We start from the raw sequence: 18,496 nt of genomic DNA, 5'->3' as shown, positions 1-18,496 counted from the left end.
CTTCCAGGGGACTCCAGTGTTCGTTCATGCTGGACCTTTTGCCAACATCGCACATGGCAACTCATCTGTCCTGGCAGATAAAATTGCACTGAAGCTCGTGGGTCAGGAAGGCTTTGTTGGTAAATTTATGTATTTGCTGTCTTTCCTCTTGGAAAAGAGACTTCCTTTTTTTCTTTTTTTTTTCCAAAGAGAGCTGACTTCTCTGTTCACTGTTTTAATGTGCTCTTTATTCCGCCTACAGTAACAGAAGCAGGTTTCGGAGCAGACATTGGCATGGAAAAGTTTTTCAACATTAAGTGCCGGTATTCTGGCCTCCGGCCCCACGTGGTTGTGTTGGTTGCCACTGTCAGAGCTCTGAAAATGCATGGAGGAGGACCCACTGTGAGTACTAGGCAATACTTTCTGTAGGCCCAAGGGACAATTCTTGTTATAAATGAATCCTTTTGAAGTCCTGTGTGTAGCTAGAGGTAAAAGCAGGCTAAGATCCTGACTCCCATGGATTTCACTGGGGCCAGGATTTCATCCCAGGGGCATATGTCTGGCTCATTAATCTACACTTTGTTTTGTATCTGACTCTTGCAAATTTGATTCTGTGGGAGGTTTTTAACCACTGCTGTTCCAGAACAACTCAGCTGCCTCAGCGGGTCCTAAGTGGAGAGGCACTTTTGCAATTACTTCCAATAGAGGAGCCCTCTATCAGGCTTTGTTTTCTGGCCTTCCATAGACTCACCACTTGTTTTAGTGACGCAATCTGGCAGCTGTGGCTTCCTCTGGTGGCCAAATCCCTGTTACACTGTCTTGTTTGCCCATATGGTTTCTGCGGATGCTACCAAATAACACCATAGTACGTGCTCTCCCCGTGGTATGGAGATGCAGCCTCTGTCCCAAAGAGCTCTCAAAGCAAAGTTCTCCTAGGAACTGGAAACCTCCACCCACACTGATAGTGAATCTAGAATTTTGCAGTTGTCAGCCCTTGCCTGCCCCGCCAATCCCCTCTTGGTCCTTTCTGCCTTCCACGTGTGTCTCCTTCTGCTCCCCTATAGTCTTTTCCCCAGTCCATTATCCCCTGTAGCCTTCGTCTCTGCCCTGAAGCCTTCCCAGATCAAGAAGCTAAAATGGTTGTTGGCAAAGTGAATCACATTTGGGTGTTATTTTTCCAGCCTGAACTGTAGAGCTGTACATCCTTTTTCTAATGGGCTCTTGTGTGTGCCACTGGCTCTTCTGACAATCTGTCCTGTGCATGCTTTTGTTTTGAGACTGTCAGTGGTAAAAGTTAATAATGTATCCCTGAAGGCTGTACATGACTTTGTTTGGTACATTAGAGATGCATGCCCTGCTTGGTTTTTATTATTGTAATGAAGCCTCTGCACTCTGGGACATCTCTGTCACATCCGGAATATGTAACTCTGCAATATCCTTGTATTCAGAAAAAGATGAGAGAGTCTTATGAAGAAAGAAGACTGCAGAATAGGGTCTAATTCTTAACCTGAAATGAGATACAACTCAGTGCAAATTGCTATCATTCATAGGAGTCTCTTGCGTTTCTTGCAGGTCACTGCTGGGGTACCCTTACCAAAGGAATACACCGAAGAGGTAATTCTGATCATTATAAATCCAATTGTTGCCATTGGCTAACCAGCTGCTTTAATTGTCATGCAATGCACAACCAATAACTAGTGTGCATCACTTCTGCTGCTGTCAGAGTATTTCTTTATTATTGCTGTCTAACTATTATCTTAGCCTGTAATGTTTCATTTTTATAATGACAGTTTGGCTGTGCTCTCTCAAGCAGTTATCATTATTGACCTAGTCAGTGTTCAGAGCTTTCAGTTTCTCCTGAGCTCATGTAATTGTCCAAGTGCTTGATTTTTTTCATGGTAATTTCCATTCTGCTGCCTATGACCCCTTCAGTGCTGGAGCTGTGTATAGATTAAGGAATACTGTTTTTGCAAGTGTGGAAGGGAAATAGGTTAAAGTCATAACTTTACATGGATGCATTTGTACACTTTGCTAATTAGTATGGTCCCTGTTTATTAATGAGGCTCACGTCTTTGCTTGTGGAACTTCTGTGTGAATTCCCCTTTGCACAACTAGTAATGAAATGGCCAGCATCCCATGCTGATAACCTGAAACACTGCAAATGTAAATATGCATAAACCCAAAGCTGTTAACACAGACTTCAGTGTCACATAATTCAGTGTTAATGACATTCAACACTTCACAAGAATGCGTCATGGATGAAAATGAGGCTTTACTGTAGGAGTTATTGAGCTTCTGTCTCTGCTTATGCAGGGAATGGATTAAAAGGAAATCAAGGACTTCAGAGACTTGATTCCTTCCACCTTTGGTTGGCAGCTGAAACTAACTGAAGATATCTTAAGCTGTTAAACTAGTAATAATCATTTGATTTCATTGTTCTGGTTAGAGATGGTCATTCCTTTCCCGTAAGGAAACTTATCTGTCATTCAACAAAACAGTGATATTTGTAGAAAGCTGCAGCATGAAAATTTGTCTTTAAGGCCTTATTTCTATTTTGATACTATTATCATTATTAGTTTCATCTGCTGTTAAAGTCAGAGATTCCTGGTCGAAGTTTCACTGCTCCTCACAAAATGTATCTCGTTTCTCACTGATATCGTTGCAGAATCTTCAGCTCTTGGCAACAGGTTGTAGTAACTTAGGCAAACAAATCCAGAATGCCCGGACCTTTGGCACTCCCGTGGTAGTCGCTGTCAATGCTTTCAAGTAAGTGAGGCTAGTAGTTAGAGCTGTGTTTGCAGCCATTCCACAAGTGTGAAGTGCCGGTATTCTGAAATGTCACCTTTTTCTTGCTTTGTATAAACTGCTAGCAACTAGTATCTTGCATTGAACAAAATTGTCTGATAAATATGACTAAGAGAGCTCCTTTGTCAATCTCTTAAATTCTTTCCCTGGCTAGTTTTAATCTTGATAAAATAGGATTGTTGTTTATTGAGCCAGTAATTTTCATTCTTGCGAACTAAATGATTGTGATCAGAAGATGCTTCTGGTGTCCTGAAGATTAAGTATATAATAGTCTATGCTGTCGCTATTGTCCCTTTTTATACGAGCAACAAAGCTTTGAACTGGTATTAAACTGATTCCAGTTGCAGATCGCAGCCAGTCTGAAACTGAGTAATCAGCTAAGGATTTGCCATCCTAAGTGAATAGTTTCTGATATGTAGCACAGTATCAATTTTGGCCTTTCTAAGAAGTGCATTATATCCATCCGATCTCCATTCATAGACCAACAATGGTATTTGCTTTCATGGTAGTCTCTTACTTCCTAGTACAAGAATTATGCTGGTGACGCTGACCTCTGTATAGGACAGGAACCACTGAAAATACAGGATGCTGCTCTGTCAGTCATAGATTTCTGTATACACCGCAGCCATTACGGAGAGAGCTGGCTGTACTGCTGTGGACTGGCTTCTTTCACAAGATAGTGGAGGCCTATATGAAAATCTCTCCTGACTGTTAGGGTGGGTCTGCTGGCTTCTAGGATTGCTTTGTTCAGCATTTTAGGATATTTTGGGGGGAAAGATATATGCTGTATGTTTAAAAGAGGCAAACAAATCATCTGAGTACTAAATGTGTATACTTGGACATCTTTACAGATCTGATACAGAGGCTGAGCTGCAACTGGTCATTCAACTAGCAAAAGAAGCTGGGGCGTATGATGCTGTGAAGTGCACTCACTGGGCAGAGGGAGGGAAAGGAGCTGTTGCTCTGGCTCAGGCCGTTCAGAGAGCCTCACAGGAACTGAGTAACTTCAAGTTTCTCTACAATGTGGAGGTGAGAACATGCATTGACCAAAGGGGAGACCTTATGTGACTTTGCATTTCACTTCAACAAAAATGTTTGAGGACATTGCGGATTAGAATTACAGACATGCTTTGTGGTCTGTGATACTTCACGAAAGTGCATTGTATCCATTTGCTGGTGTTGCCTAGTTCTATTTGCTCTAAGTCAGTGGTTTTCAGCCTGTGGATTGTGGATCCATACGGGTCTGCGTACTATGCCTAAGATTTCCAAAGGGGTCCACACCTCCATTTGAAATTTTTTAGGGGTGTGCAAATGTAAAAAGGTTGAAAACCACTGCTCTAAGTACTGAAGATCACCCTAAAATCTGAAAAAAGAAAAGGAGTACTTGTGGCACCTTAGAGACTAACCAATTTATTTGAGCATGAGCTTTCGTGAGCTACAGCTCACTTCTCTAAGGTGCCACAAGTACTCCTTTTCTTTTTGCGAATACAGACTAACACGGCTGTTCCTCTGAAACCTAAAATCTGAGACTTCCATTGGATCCTAGATCTTTTGAGTCTGGGCAGTGAATTGTAAAGTCTCTTTCCCTGCATTTTGGATGACTGATTGGAACTTGTTCATTGTCTGCACTGAAAGGCTTTACCAGAACTCCCACTCAGAGTGTGAAGCACGTCTACTGTAGGCAACCATGGATCAGGGCAGTGAGGGTATTTACTCCTCAAACTGAGATGCATTTTCCAGGCCATACACTGAAATGAAGAGACCTGAGAGATGTTTTGCTCAACTTGTGATCTTTCTTAGAACTTCAGAATGTGCCTCTTGCTTTGCATGGGGTGGAGCTCACTGAAATCTGCCTGCCTACCTGACCACAAAACAAATACGTGATCAATTTATTTTATATCCAAGGGCGAATTTGATTCAAACTCTATTGTCTTGAGTCCACAGAGTAATCAAATAATCATTTAATGTCTCACAAGGATTGAAAATCATCTGTTCTAAATACATGGAAGCTAAGTGATAAGTTAAAAATACTGCAAGTAACTGGAAATGTGGTTTATAAATAGAGTTGATGGATGTTTCAGGTAACTCTCTAAGATGGTTACAGGTGTAATGAGCTCTCATAGTTCAGTTTCCGGCCACACCTTCCCCATTCTGGAGTTTTCTGTATCTCTTCTAAGAACATGGAGGACATCTCCATGTTCTACTTGCTTTTAATCCTTCAATTGCCATTTTCCCTTTGATGCTTTGTAGTGCAATTAATGACTTACTAGCCTAAGAGAGACCTATGCATCCTTCAGGCAAAAGGAGGGTAACTTCCTGGATGTCAGTATTGTTACGAATTACACCTGGTAGGACATGCACACAAATGCTACAAATTACACCTGGTAGGACACGCACAGTTCGAATCTAGGCTGAGGCACATAAACAAAGTCCACAACTGCAGAGTTCCCAAAAAACACCAAGTTTATTACGCTCGAGCGTGGTGCCCCCCTGCTAGCCAGGAGGGGACCACGAATACGTAATGGGCAGGGGGGACAGAGTGAAAGAAGGAAGGAAAATGGAGGGGTTCACAGGGCATGCTTGCGCACACACTGGAGGACCACCCCAGAAACACTGGTGTGATGATGATTTCATATTTAATGTACATGTCCCTCCCGCCATTTTGTTGTGGGTGAGTGGGTGCTGCACTGACCTCAGTTTTTGGCGTGCCCAGCCGGACACACTGTAAAGGGGTTTGATTTTCAGAAAATGCCAAGTAGCAACCCCTTGAAAATCATGCCTCTTAAGGTGTCTGGAGTTGGGCACCAAAATAGCTATTCACTTCTGGAAAATCTTGACTGATGCGCCAAAGTTTGATTCTTTTATTGAAAGCCAGTGCCAGATATTCATGCAAAAGTTTCACAGTGCTCCAGTGAGAGTGCCTAAATGGTCCAGGAGCCTGGCTTATACATCTTTCAGTCAGTCTCTCCAGATCTGGTGTTTAACAGTAACCACCATTTCTGGCTTGAACATGTCTGACTTCCTCTATAGCAGAGAGACAAGGTGGGTGAGGTAATATCTTTTACTGGACCAACTTCTATTCGTGTGAGACAAGCTTTTGAGCTTACACAGAGCTCTTCTTCAGGGCTTCCTCTGTAGCAGACAGCTGTCTAAGGGCCTAGTGAAATGCTATGTTATATTTTTGAATCAATTTGTTCACCTTAACAGATGCTGAATTTCTCTCTTACATGCTGTTTGTTTTCCTGAGTACCTAGAACTGCTTTGGACTTTTTCAGAAGTTACCATTCCCCCCTCCCACCACCACTCCTCTTAAGTGTTTCACTGTTGTAACCAGGTTGGATGGTTAACATGTAAGCTCAGCTTAAAGAATATTTATGCATATTTTCTTGCTTCTGGTGACAATACATGAGTCTTGTTTGTCCTACTGTCAGAAGAAACCGCTGTAATGTGATGAGTGAAACCTGTTTTGAAAACCCTCACATTGTTGTAGAGCTGCAAGTAGAAATTGGTGTAATAGCTGCAGGTTGCGCGTCCCTTGATGTGTACAGGACTGCAGAGCTTCTGTGATGTCACAGCCCTTGATAGACTGGCCATCATTGACTTGTTTCTCTTTTCTAGCTCCCGGTTGTAGAGAAGATCAGAATTATTGCACAGCAGATTTATGGGGCAAAGGACATTGAGCTATCTCCAGAGGCAGAGCAGAAAGTTGTAGTGTACACTAAGCAGGTGAGTTCTCCAGGTCATTGTTGCCCATTGTCTTTCCCCTTTAAAACATTTGCACTAAACAGTTGAGTTTTTAAAATGTGAATTCCATATGTGAAGGGCAGTGTCAGTGCTAATCAAACCATGCACCTACAGACTGGAGGGAATCGGCACAGCTGTTGGGAAAAGGGTGGTGTTCTGGTTAGGAACTTCTCCTGATTGAAACATTGGCTCACCCAATGTTTTAAGTCATGTCACCATCCTAGCTGGTCTCTCCTTCCCCTTCTGTAATAGGGCACTGGTGATAATTACATCCCTTGCAGCTAGGCTGTGAGAGTTAATGTCTGTAAAGGGTTTTGAAGCTGAGTGCTGTGCAGATGGTTTGTGTTTTCTTGGTGTCTTGCATGTTTTGAATGACTTCTCTTTTGGAGAACATTTGTTTGTGAAATTATTTGTATGGCTGCTCCCTTTACATATTTCTTACATGTCCCTTTATATTCTACAGACCATTCATATAATAGCTGTGTAATTGCTGGTCCCGCACATCCTGCAATTATATTGATCTGATAAAGACTTCAGGTGGGCTGAGAACTTTAATTTTGAGATGTTAAAACAAAAATTAATTAAAACAAACAAAACCCCACAAAAACGCTTAGTTATATACTGGATTCCTATAAAAGCATTAACCTCTTCTCTGTTTGGATCTGGCCATGACAACGTTTGTTTTTTCCTTAGTGACTGGAGAAAAGAGGAAAGGTGATACAGAACTGATTTGACAGTAACATGCAGGTTGTAGGCAAAGCAGTTACTGAGAGACAAGATGGTCTGTTAATCCAAAGAATGGCAGAATGAAGCAGATTACCTAGACGAAAGTTTTACTTTTGCACTTTACAAATTATATCCCATTTTCTTGCCCCTTCTTGTTTCCCCAGGGATTTGGAAATCTGCCAATCTGCATGGCTAAAACTCATCTGTCATTGTCTCATGACCCAGAGAAGAAAGGTGTGCCTACAGGCTTTATCTTGCCTATCCGAGATATCAGGGCCAGTGTAGGTGCTGGATTCCTGTATCCATTGGTAGGAACGGTAAGTGTCATAGTTAAAACCTCAGCTCCATAAAGGAAAAAGTTTTGGAAAAAATGCGTGTGCATTCCAGTTGGTGGTTTAAATCAGTGGTTCTTGCTGGTATCCTATGAGAGGGAACTCTGCATACCATACACGTTATCCATGTAGATTTACAAAGTGTACTAATAATGTGTCTATATAGTGCTCCTAATGGAGTGCCTGTACAATACGCTGGATGCCCTTGATAGTTTTTTAAAAATATGCTAAAATAAACAAACCCCTCATTTCCTCCAGATAATTCCAGTATCCAGCAACAACATAAAATGTGGCAGATTAACTGACCTTACATAAAGAAAAGGAGTACTTGTGGCACCTTAGAGACTAACCAATTTATTTGAGCATGAGCTTTTGTGAGCCACAGCTCACTTCATCAGATGTGTACCGTGGAAACTGCAGCAGACTTTATATACACACAGAGAATATGAAACAATACCTCCTCCCACCCCACTGTCCTGCTGGTAATAGCTTATCTAAAGTGATCAACAGGTGGGCCATTTCCAGCACAAATCCAGGTTTTCTCACCCTCATGCTCAAATAAAATTACCAGCAGGACAGTGGGGTGGGAGGAGGTATTGTTTCATATTCTCATTGTGTATATAAAGTCTGCTGCAGTTTCCACGGTACACATCTGATGAAGTGAGCTGTGGCTCACGAAAGCTCATGCTCAAATAAATTGGTTAGTCTCTAAGGTGCCACAAGTACTCCTTTTCTTTTTGCGAATACAGACTAACACGGCTGTTCCTCTGAAACCTGACCTTACATATGGTCCCTGAGGCCTGGTCTACACCAACGCTGTAAGTCAATTTAATTTACACTAGGTAAGTTACATAACTGAAGTCGACATAGCTTAGATCGACTTACAGCGGTGTCTACACCACACTATGTTGATGGGAGAGTGCCTTATTGTGTCTTCACCAGACCCACTAAATCGACGCTGCTGCATCGATTGCAGTGACACCAATTTACAGTGAAATTAGCCAAATCCCACACCTAGCCCTATCCAGTGCCAATTTTTTCATGAGCCAGAGCAAAATGGGGGAGCCATGCAACATGCCGTGAGGCTAACAAACCCTGGGGTGCAGATCTGGAGAAGAAGTGAGTTCCCAGGGTCCGAACAGAGAATTCCCTGCTAGCTGTCCCATCTTACATTGGAAGGGCTTTGAGTAATTAATCTGTCCGGCACAGCACCTGCACCAGTCACTCCTTCTCCGTAATATTGCAGAGTAATTTAGTCTGTTTAGAAGTAGCACTCAATGTGCACAATACAGTGAGTGATGCAATTGGATATTTATTACTTTCCTTGTTGTGTGATTGAAGGAATGTTAATTACAGCAAAGACTCCCAGAATAACACTGGCCTTGGACAAGCTACTTAACTTCCCTGAGCATCCCTGTCTGCAGAATGGGGATAATACTTAGTTCACAAGGGTGTTCTGTGGCTTGGAGTTTCTAACTGTGAAGTGCCTTGAAATTCTGTAGCTAAAGGGTCTGTACAGCTGCAGAGAATTAGTTTAACTACTTGAATGCCTCAGACTCAAGGTAAGCTCCTCCTCCTGCTTTGCCGCAAACAGTTGATTGCTGCTGCTGATACTAAGATGTAAACCAAATGGGGAGCATAAGGCAATGAGGAAGCAAGCTCCATTTGCCAAATAAAGGACAAAAATCAATTGGGAAAGTTCATAACTGTTTCACTGAAAGGGGAAGGTCCGAGTGCTACAGGAAAGTCAATAGCATTTCAACTCTCCAATTTAAGGAAGCAATATATTTAATAGGAAGATGCACATTTCAACTGCCCCTTACTGTAAAGTCAGTTATCAGATATAAATAGGAAAATACATGGGGTAGGACTAAAGAGTCTTTAACATCTTCACCTAATTTTGAACTGCTGGTGTTTTTTAATTTAAAAACTTGAGTCTTGTATTGCCAGAAGCTGGGAGCGGACATCAAGAGATGGATCATTGGACAACAGAGGGTTGGATCATTCAATGATTGCCTGTTCTGGTCATTCCCTCTGAAGCACCTGGCATTGGCCACTGTCATAAGACAGGATTCTGGGCTAGCTGGATCGTTGGTCTGACCCAGTCTGGCCATTCCTATGTTCTTACCTGTAGCCAACAGCAGCTTGCTTGCTGTAACCCTAAAACCATATGAATTTAAAAGAAGAAAAAAGTGCATGGGCTCACTGGGTTGATTTGTCAGGGTGGAATATCACTGACCAAGTAGTACTGTTTGTGCAAGTATCAGTAAGAATATTAATGCAGTTTCATCTCCAGAGACCTGAGCTCGAACCTAGTCTGGGTCAGAAGTGAAATGAATTTGGATTTAGCTGACATTTGTCCACATTGTAAAACCACAGTATAATTTGGCAAGAGTCCGTTCACTCTGATTAGTGGAGACCAGAATAGCAAGGGTGAGGAAGGTCAGGATGAAAGTGTGTTACTTCAGTTGCAGAGGGAGACTTGGGTTGTGCCCGCCAGCACTCTGCCAAATTTTAGGTGCTATTCTCATTCTCGAGTACTAGAATCCCCCTTTCAGATGTAACGCTAGTGCTCTTAGACTTGACTTTAAGACAGTTGAAATGATGAGTAGTGCTTTAGATCTGTGGGGTTGAATCTTAATCAATTCACTGTAACTAGATTTGTTGTGTTTGAGGAAATCTTAAAAAATTAAATTAATTTTTAACACCAAGTAGAAGAGTAAACAGTCAGTCATGACGAGCAAGAAATTGCCTACCTCCCTAAACAGCTGAATGTTTCTTTTAAATCCATGCTTTAAAAAAAAACAAAACAAAAAATATATATTTAACTAGAAACAAACAGTCCCTGAAGTTCAAGAAAAAAAACAAACAAAAAAACCTGGAAAATGAGTTTAAGTATCCTGAAAGAGCAATATTGTTACCATTGCTCAGACCGTCCGTGCTTAGTCGTTAACTAAAATTCACTGAATTCTTCATGGCTCAGGCACACTCAGCAATTTGGTTCCTAGAGCATCTTGAAGATTATTGATCTCCAGTGGCCTTGTCGCGACTTAGAGGCGGAAACGGTGTTGGTGCCATGTGAACAAAGTTAAACCACAGGCATTATGTTTAGTTTTCTCAAACTTGAGCTGCATCTAATCCATTAAACTAGGTTCAGTCACTGCCTCCAAATTGGGTGGTTGGTTTGAAGAAAAAAAAAAAAAAAAAGACAGCAATAAAAACCACACAAAAGTGGGGAAGTGACATCATCAGCTGGAGATGACCAGGGTGGGAACAGGATCCAGTGACAAACGTGATGGGATCACCACCCTAAATGGCTGGTGTAATCAAAGCAGAGTGAAAGGGAGCTACAGACAATCATGTCCAAGGAAATAACATCAGCAATAAAGGAGTGCCTGAAAATCTGGAGGGGAGGAATCTAGTCCTGTTTGGGCAGACGCTGGTAGAAGACCTACTAAATGTTGTTTCTCTGAGTGGATAGGGCATGGAGAGTATTATCCCTCCTGGCTGCAAGTGGTAACTGTCCAAAATCTCAATGCTGGGTTCATTGATTGAACAAGAAGAACATGGCAGTGTAAATATTTCTAGATTACCTGTGATGAAGGAATTAGTCATGTCTCATTTAAATAATCTGTCCTCTTTAAAAAGAGCATATGTGTTTGGATACAGTGAAAGATAAATTGAGCCCTTTCCCATCATTAGTTACATTCATTGCAAACAACACAGAATTTAATCCAATGACTTTTGGAGAGTTTGAAATGTAGATGAACCATGGGGTATGCATCTTAGATCAGATGTATGAGAGAGGGATGTTTTCAGAAATTAAAACCAAATAGAACTGGTTTGTTCTCCCATGGTGTCAGTTCTGCAAAATCAGTCTTGCTTTCCAAATGTCTAAAGTATTTTTTTGGCGCAAGACATTAACTCTAATCGACACAATAACATCAGGATTAATAGGAGATTTATGATTATGGCCCTGACCCTGCAACCAGATCAGTCTTGTGTAAGTATCCACCAAGCCATTTGACTTTAGAGGGGCATGATTGCAGGATCCAGCTCTGGGGAATGCAGAATTCAGGCTGTTGTCTAAGCCCATTAGGGTGTGTCTACCCTACAGTAAAAACCCAGAGCTGGCCTGTGTCAGCTGATGTGGGCTCAAGGGGTTGGTGTAGAGGTTCGGGACCCTCCCACCTTGCAGGATCCTAGAGCTCAGGTTCCAGCCTGAACCCAAATGTCTACACGGCAATTAAACAGCTCCTAAGTGTCAAATTGCAGTGTAGGCATACCATTAGATTAGTGGACCCCAGACTGTGTGGTGCAGTCCCCCAGGAAGGCTGTTTAGCTCTGCTCTGCCCCCAACTTTGCTCCAACCCCAGCTCCTGGCCGTGACTCCACTCCTGGCTCAGGCTCTGCTCCCGGCCACAGACCCACCCCCAGCTGCAGCCCTGGCCTCAGCTTCTGGTTCCCAGCCCAGCTGTGACTCCGGCCCCAACTGTGGCCCCTCTCCTGGCCCCGGCTCTTAACCGTGGCTTGCAGGCTGCGGGGAGGGGGGGCCATGGACAGAGGTAAGGAGGGGTCATGAGGTAAAAAGTTTGGAAACCACTGCCTTAGTTGATGATATGCTGGGCCAGATAAGTACTTAGAAATGGGTGAAATTTTCAGAAGAACCTAAGGAACTTAGGAGCCAAAGTCCCATTGACTTTCGGTGAGACATTGGCTTCTGAGTGCCTAGGTCACTTTTGAAAACAGGTTACTAAGTGCTTTTGAAAATTTTTAGCCTGTAATATATAATAGGTGCTTGATTGTTGGGCCTTTTTTTGTTTGCTTGCTTGCTTGTTTGTTTGTTAATCCTGTGGGTGGATTCAGTGCCTCTCCATGCGTAACTAAGCAATGATAATCACTCTGCATTCTTCAGCTTTTCAGTGCCTACATTAAGGAAAACACCCCACACTCTCATTTACATCTAGTTTTGAGAACAGCAGAATGACAATAAAAATATATGAATAATTAACATTCATAGAGATGATCATTCTCTTAATGTACTGTGTAACGATGCAAAGTGACTTAAAAGGCGCTGAATTTTGTGGTAAAATCAGGCTAGTGTGTCCTTTTTTAAAAAAAACTTGGATTTGTAAATTTTTGGGTAAGACACTGCTGATGCCTAACATTCTTTGTGTATCATTTTAGAAGGTGAATTTAGTTTTGTAAGAAGCTGAATAATAGACAGAGATCTGACATACAGTAACCTTTTGCTCTAGAAGAGGTCTTTTTAGAAGATAGCAAACAATTGTCATGCTGAAAGTTAGCTACAGTATTTACTTGAATTCTAGAGCATCAAGGAGTGAATTATTTTAGGCCCTGATGCTGCACCTGCCTGTGCCTATGTGAAGCCCCACTGACTTCCAGGTGAATAGAGGGGTTCATGTAGGTACAGTCAGTTGCAGGATCGGGGACCCACTGTTTTCCCCTGCCACACTTGTAACCTTCTTAAAACATCCTTTTAGTGTTTTCGTTTATTGTATTAAACAAGAAGCTGCCCTTTTAACATCCTCTTAAACCAGGACACAGGTTTGAAAGGAAAGTTTAATCTTCTTGTAAATCTCCTGGTGTCAAGTCAGCACTTACCCTTTTTTATGCTCTTCCCAAGGAATCATAGAATATCAGGGTTGGAAGGGACCCCAGAAGGTCATCTAGTCCACCCCCTGCTCGAAGCAGGACGAATTCCCAGTTAAATCATCCCAGCCAGGGCTTTGTCAAGCCTGACCTTAAAAACCTCTAAGGAAGGAGATTCTACCACCTCCCTAGGTAACGCATACCAGTGTTTCACCACCCTCATAGTGAAAAAGTTTTTCCTAATATCCAATCTAAACCTCCCCCACTGCAACTTGAGACCATTACTCCTTGTCCTGTCATCTGCTACCATTGAGAACAGTCTAGAGCCATCCTCTTTGGAACCCCCTTTCAGGTAGTTGAAAGCAGCTATCAAATCCCCCCTCATTCTTCTCTTCTGCAGGCTAAACAATCCCAGCTCCCTCAGCCTCTCCTCATAAGTCATGTGTTCCAGACCCCCTAATCATTTTTGTTGCCCTTCGCTGGACTCTCTCCAATTTATCCACATCCTTCTTGTAGTGTGGGGCCCAAAACTGGACACAGTACTCCAGATGAGGCCTCACCAATGTCGAATAGAGGGGAACGATCACGTCCCTCGATCTGCTCGCTATGCCCCTACTTATACATCCCAAAATGCCATTGGCCTTCTTGGCAACAAGGGCACACTGCTGACTCATATCCAGCTTCTCGTCCACTGTCACCCCTAGGTCCTTTTCCGCAGAACTGCTGCCTAGCCATTCGGTCCCTAGTCTGTAGCTGTGCATTGGGTTCTTCCGTCCTAAGTGCAGGACCCTGCACTTATCCTTATTGAACCTCATCAGATTTCTTTTGGCCCAATCCTCCAATTTGTCTAGGTCCTTCTGTATCCTATCCCTCCCCTCCAGCGTATCTACCACTCCTCCCAGTTTAGTATCATCCGCAAATTTGCTGAGAGTGCAATCCACACCATCCTCCAGATCATTTATGAAGATATTGAACAAAACCGGCCCCAGGACCGACCCTTGGGGCACTCCACTTGATACCGGCTGCCAACTAGACATAGAGCCATTGATCACCACCCGTTGAGCCCGACAATCTAGCCAGCTTTCTACCCACCTTATAGTGCATTCATCCAGCCCATACTTCCTTAACTTGCTGACAAGAATACTGTGGGAGACCGTGTCAAAAGCTTTGCTAAAGTCAAGAAACAATACATCCACTGCTTTCCCTTCATCCACAGAACCAGTAATCTCATCATAAAAGGTGATTAGATTAGTCAGGCATGACCTTCCCTTGGTGAATCCATGCTGGCTGTTCCTGATCACTTTCCTCTCATGCAAGTGCTTCAGGATTGATTCTTTGAGGACCTGCTCCATGATTTTTCCAGGGACTGAGGTGAGGCTGACTGGCCTGTAGTTCCCAGGATCCTCCTCCTTCCCTTTTTTAAAGATTGTCACTACATTAGCCTTTTTCCAGTCATCCGGGACTTCCCCCGTTCGCCACGAGTTTTCAAAGATAATGGCCAATGGCTCTGCAATCACAGCCGCCAATTCCTTCAGCACTCTCGGATGCAACTCGTCCAGCCCTATGGACTTGTGCACATCCAGCTTTTCTAAATAGTCCCTAACCACCTCTATCTCCACAGAGGGCTGGCCATCTCTTCCCCATTTTGTGATGCCCAGCGCAGCAGTCTGGGAGCTGACCTTGTTCGTGAAAACAGAGGCAAAAAAAGCATTGAGTACATTAGCTTTTTCCACATCCTCTGTCACTAGGTTGCCTCCCTCATTCATTAAGGGGCCCACACTTTCCTTGGCTTTCTTCTTGTTGCCAACATACCTGAAGAAACCCTTCTTGTTACTCTTAACATCTCTGGCTAGCTGCAGCTCCAGGTGCGATTTGGCCCTCCTGATATCATTCCTACATGCCCGAGCAATATTTTTATACTCTTCCCTGGTCATATGTCCAACCTTCCACTTCTTGTAAGCTTTTTTATGTTTAAGATCCGCTAGGATTTCACCATTAAGCCAAGCTGGTCGCCTGCCATATTTACTATTCTTTCGACTCATTGGGATGGTTTGTCCCTGTAACCTCAACAGGGATTCCTTGAAATACAGCCAGCTCTCGTGGACTCCTTTCCCCTTCAAGTTAGTCCCCCAGGGGATCCTGGCCATCCGTTCCCTGAGGGAGTCGAAGTCTGCTTTCCTGAAGTCCAGGGTCCGTATCCTGCTGCTTACCTTTCTTCCCTGTGTCAGGATCCTGAACTCAACCAACTCATGGTCACTGCCTCCCAGATTCCCATCCACTTTTGCTTCCCCCACTAATTCTACCCGGTTTGTGAGCAGCAGGTCAAGAAAAGCGCCCCCCCCCCAGTTGGCTCCTCTAGCACTTGCGCCAGGAAATTGTCCCCTACGCTTTCCAAAAACTTCCTGGATTGTCTATGCACCGCTGTATTGCTCTCCCAGCAGATATCAGAAAAATTAAAGTCACCCATGAGAATCAGGGCATGCGATCTAGTAGCTTCCGTGAGCTGCCGGAAGAAAGCCTCATCCACCTCATCCCCCTGGTCCGGTGGTCTATAGCAGACTCCCACCACTACATCACTCTTGTTGCTCACACTTCTAAACTTAATCCAGAGACACTCAGGTTTTTCTGCAGTTTCGTACCGGAGCTCTGAGCAGTCATACTGCTCCCTTACATACAGTGCTACTCCCCCACCTTTTCTGCCCTGCCTGTCCTTCCTGAACAGTTTATAACCATCCATGACAGTACTCCAGTCATGTGAGTTATCCCACCAAGTCTCTGTTATTCCGATCACGTCATAGTTCCTTAACATCACCAGGACCTCCAGTTCTCCCTGCTTGTTTCCAAGGCTTTGTGCATTTGTATATAAGCACTTGAGATAACCTGTTGATCGCCCCTCATTCCCAGTATGAGGCAGGAGCCCTCCCCTCACAGACATTCCTGCCTGTGCTTCCTCCCGGTATCCCGCTTTCCCACTTACCTTAGGAAGAAACAGAGCAATTAATGTCTCTCTCACACACACACATTCACTCACTCTCTCTCCTCCCCGCCCCCACCCCATTAATTCAGAGCCATCTTTTCATCCAGCCTGCCTGCAAAGTACAATGTACGTGGACAAGTGTGTGGTATCATTTAAAGCCAATGAGATCTATGACATTAGGAAGCACAGATTAGAAATAATTGCAGCTGGTATCCTGCGTGCTTTCCCATCTTTCTGTGCTGATCCATGTGATGGAGAAAATGGTTTGCTATGGAGATGTACAGGTTTTGTAGTTCTGTTGTGTTCAGGGTACAGTGTAATTTATTTTTTAATACTGTGATTAACTTTATGCTCAACAATTTTCTGTTTTTCCTTTACAAGAGGTGTTTACTTGAGATTACAAGCTTATCAATCAAAGACAACTGTATCAATGTGATATACCTAGACATTTGTAAAGTGTTTTACTTAGTACTGCGTGACATTTTGATTTAAAAAAATAACACTATGCAATATCAGTAAAGCACACATTAAATGGAATAAGAATGGGGTGACTGATCAATCTCGAAAAGCAGCCATCAATGAGGAATCCTCCTCAAATGGGGGTGTTTCTAATGGGTTCCCATAAGGATGAGTTCTAGGTCCAACACTGTTCAACATTTGAATCAGTGATCTGGAAGTAAGTATAAAATCACTGCTGATAATTTGCAGATGACACAAATAGTGGCAAAAAAGTAAATAATGGTGAGGACAGGCAGTCATACAGAGTGGTCTATATCACTTGGTAACCTTGGCTCATTTCAAACAGAATGTTTTAATACAGCCAAGTGAAATGTAATACGTAGAGGAACAAGGAATGCAGGCCATACCTACAGCATGGAGGGCTGTATCCTAGAAAGCAGGGGCTCTCTGGAAAGGATTTATGGGCTGTAGTGGCCAAACAACTCAATGTTAACTCCCAAGTCAGTGCTGTGGCAAAACGACCGAATGCTATCTTTGAATGTATAAAAGGAGGAAGAGTGAGTATAAGTCGGGAGGTGATTTACCTCTGTATATGGCATTGGTGTGACTGATACTGGAATAGTACGTACAGTTCTGATAATTCTTTAAAAAGATTGGAGACGGTGTAAAGAAGAGCCACAAAAATTACTTGAGGGCTGGAGAAAACACCAAACAGAGAAAGATTTAAACAGCTAAGTCTGTTTGGTTTAGCAAAAATGAGATTGAGCAGTAACATGATTACAGTGCACAAGTACTCAGTTTTTAATTCCCATGAAAGAGCTCTTTAACCTAGCAGAGTATGGTGTAATAAGAACCAATGATTGAGTCTGTCTGTCTTTGGCAGCCAAATTAAAAAGGAGGCACAGATTTTGAATAGTGATGACTATTAACCACTACCAAAGGGAGTGGTGGATTCTCCATCTCTTGAGGTCTCTAAGTCAAGACAGGCTGCCTTTCTGGATGATACGCTTTAGTCAAACGCAAGTTATTGGGCTCAGAACAGGGATAACTGGGTGAGGTTCTACAGCTGTCAGGTACAGAAAGTCGGGTTAGATGATCTAATGGCCCCTTCTGGCCTTAAACTCTATGGATTTGTGAATGTTGGCACTTGACAACTGAACAAGCGATGGCATTGGCTTGCATAGGCAGGTGTAGTGCAAGCTTCTGCACTCTGTTTGGCCAGTGCACCACTGTCCTGACTTAAAACAGCTCTCAGAACTTCCATACAGTTTAATGTGACTGGCTGTTCCATCCAGTGGAAATGAGTTGCCCCTCCCCTCCTCAGTGCAAGCCCAGCGTCTGTCTTAAAATCCATCTCTTTTCCAAGTCAGTACTAGGCATGTAGGTAATGCCTTCAATCCTTGGCTCTCAGAGCACTTCTGACATGTTTATTATGTGTATCTACACTGTGAGCTAACTTCCAGCTTGAGGAGACATCACCATGCTAGCGTGATCAGAGCTAGTGTGCTAAAAATAGAATGTAGCCACAGCAGCGAGAGAGGCTAGCCGTGCTGAGTACGTCTTGGACAGGTATGTGCTCACGGTGACTAGCCCCTCACACCATCACGCTGTACAGGCGAGTCTCATCTTACACGCATTTAACATGCGCAAATTCAGCTTTGCGCAGTCGGCAAAAACAAAAAAAAGAAAAATAACAATTTAAATACTGTACCTGTAGTGCGGGCGATTCTGCCCGCCATTGCACTCAATGTAATTTTGACTATACGCGATTTTCGCTTTACGCGCTGCCTGCGGAATGTAACCCCAGCGTAAGATGAGACTCGCCTGTACTCTATTTTTTTAGCCCACTTGCTCCATCAGA

General features: G+C 43.2%; 1 protein-coding gene across 2 annotated transcripts in view; it reads left to right on the top strand.

The window, feature by feature from the left end:
* The window catches only part of MTHFD1 (methylenetetrahydrofolate dehydrogenase, cyclohydrolase and formyltetrahydrofolate synthetase 1), a 70,481-nt gene that overhangs the window by 50,263 nt on the left and 1,722 nt on the right, over window positions 1-18,496 (top strand). For both annotated transcript variants that reach the window (XM_048853596.2, XM_048853597.2), the window contains exons 20-26: window positions 8-119; window positions 242-381; window positions 1,552-1,593; window positions 2,645-2,745; window positions 3,636-3,813; window positions 6,403-6,510; window positions 7,419-7,571. In XM_048853596.2, the coding sequence (XP_048709553.2) occupies window positions 8-119; window positions 242-381; window positions 1,552-1,593; window positions 2,645-2,745; window positions 3,636-3,813; window positions 6,403-6,510; window positions 7,419-7,571 (834 nt within the window). The remainder of the gene's footprint in view (window positions 1-7; window positions 120-241; window positions 382-1,551; window positions 1,594-2,644; window positions 2,746-3,635; window positions 3,814-6,402; window positions 6,511-7,418; window positions 7,572-18,496) is intronic.

Source organism: Caretta caretta, chromosome 6 (genome assembly GCF_965140235.1).
Source record: "Caretta caretta isolate rCarCar2 chromosome 6, rCarCar1.hap1, whole genome shotgun sequence".
In the NCBI taxonomy this organism is placed as follows: domain Eukaryota; kingdom Metazoa; phylum Chordata; order Testudines; family Cheloniidae; genus Caretta; species Caretta caretta.
This window is presented reverse-complemented; position numbering and strand designations above follow the sequence as displayed.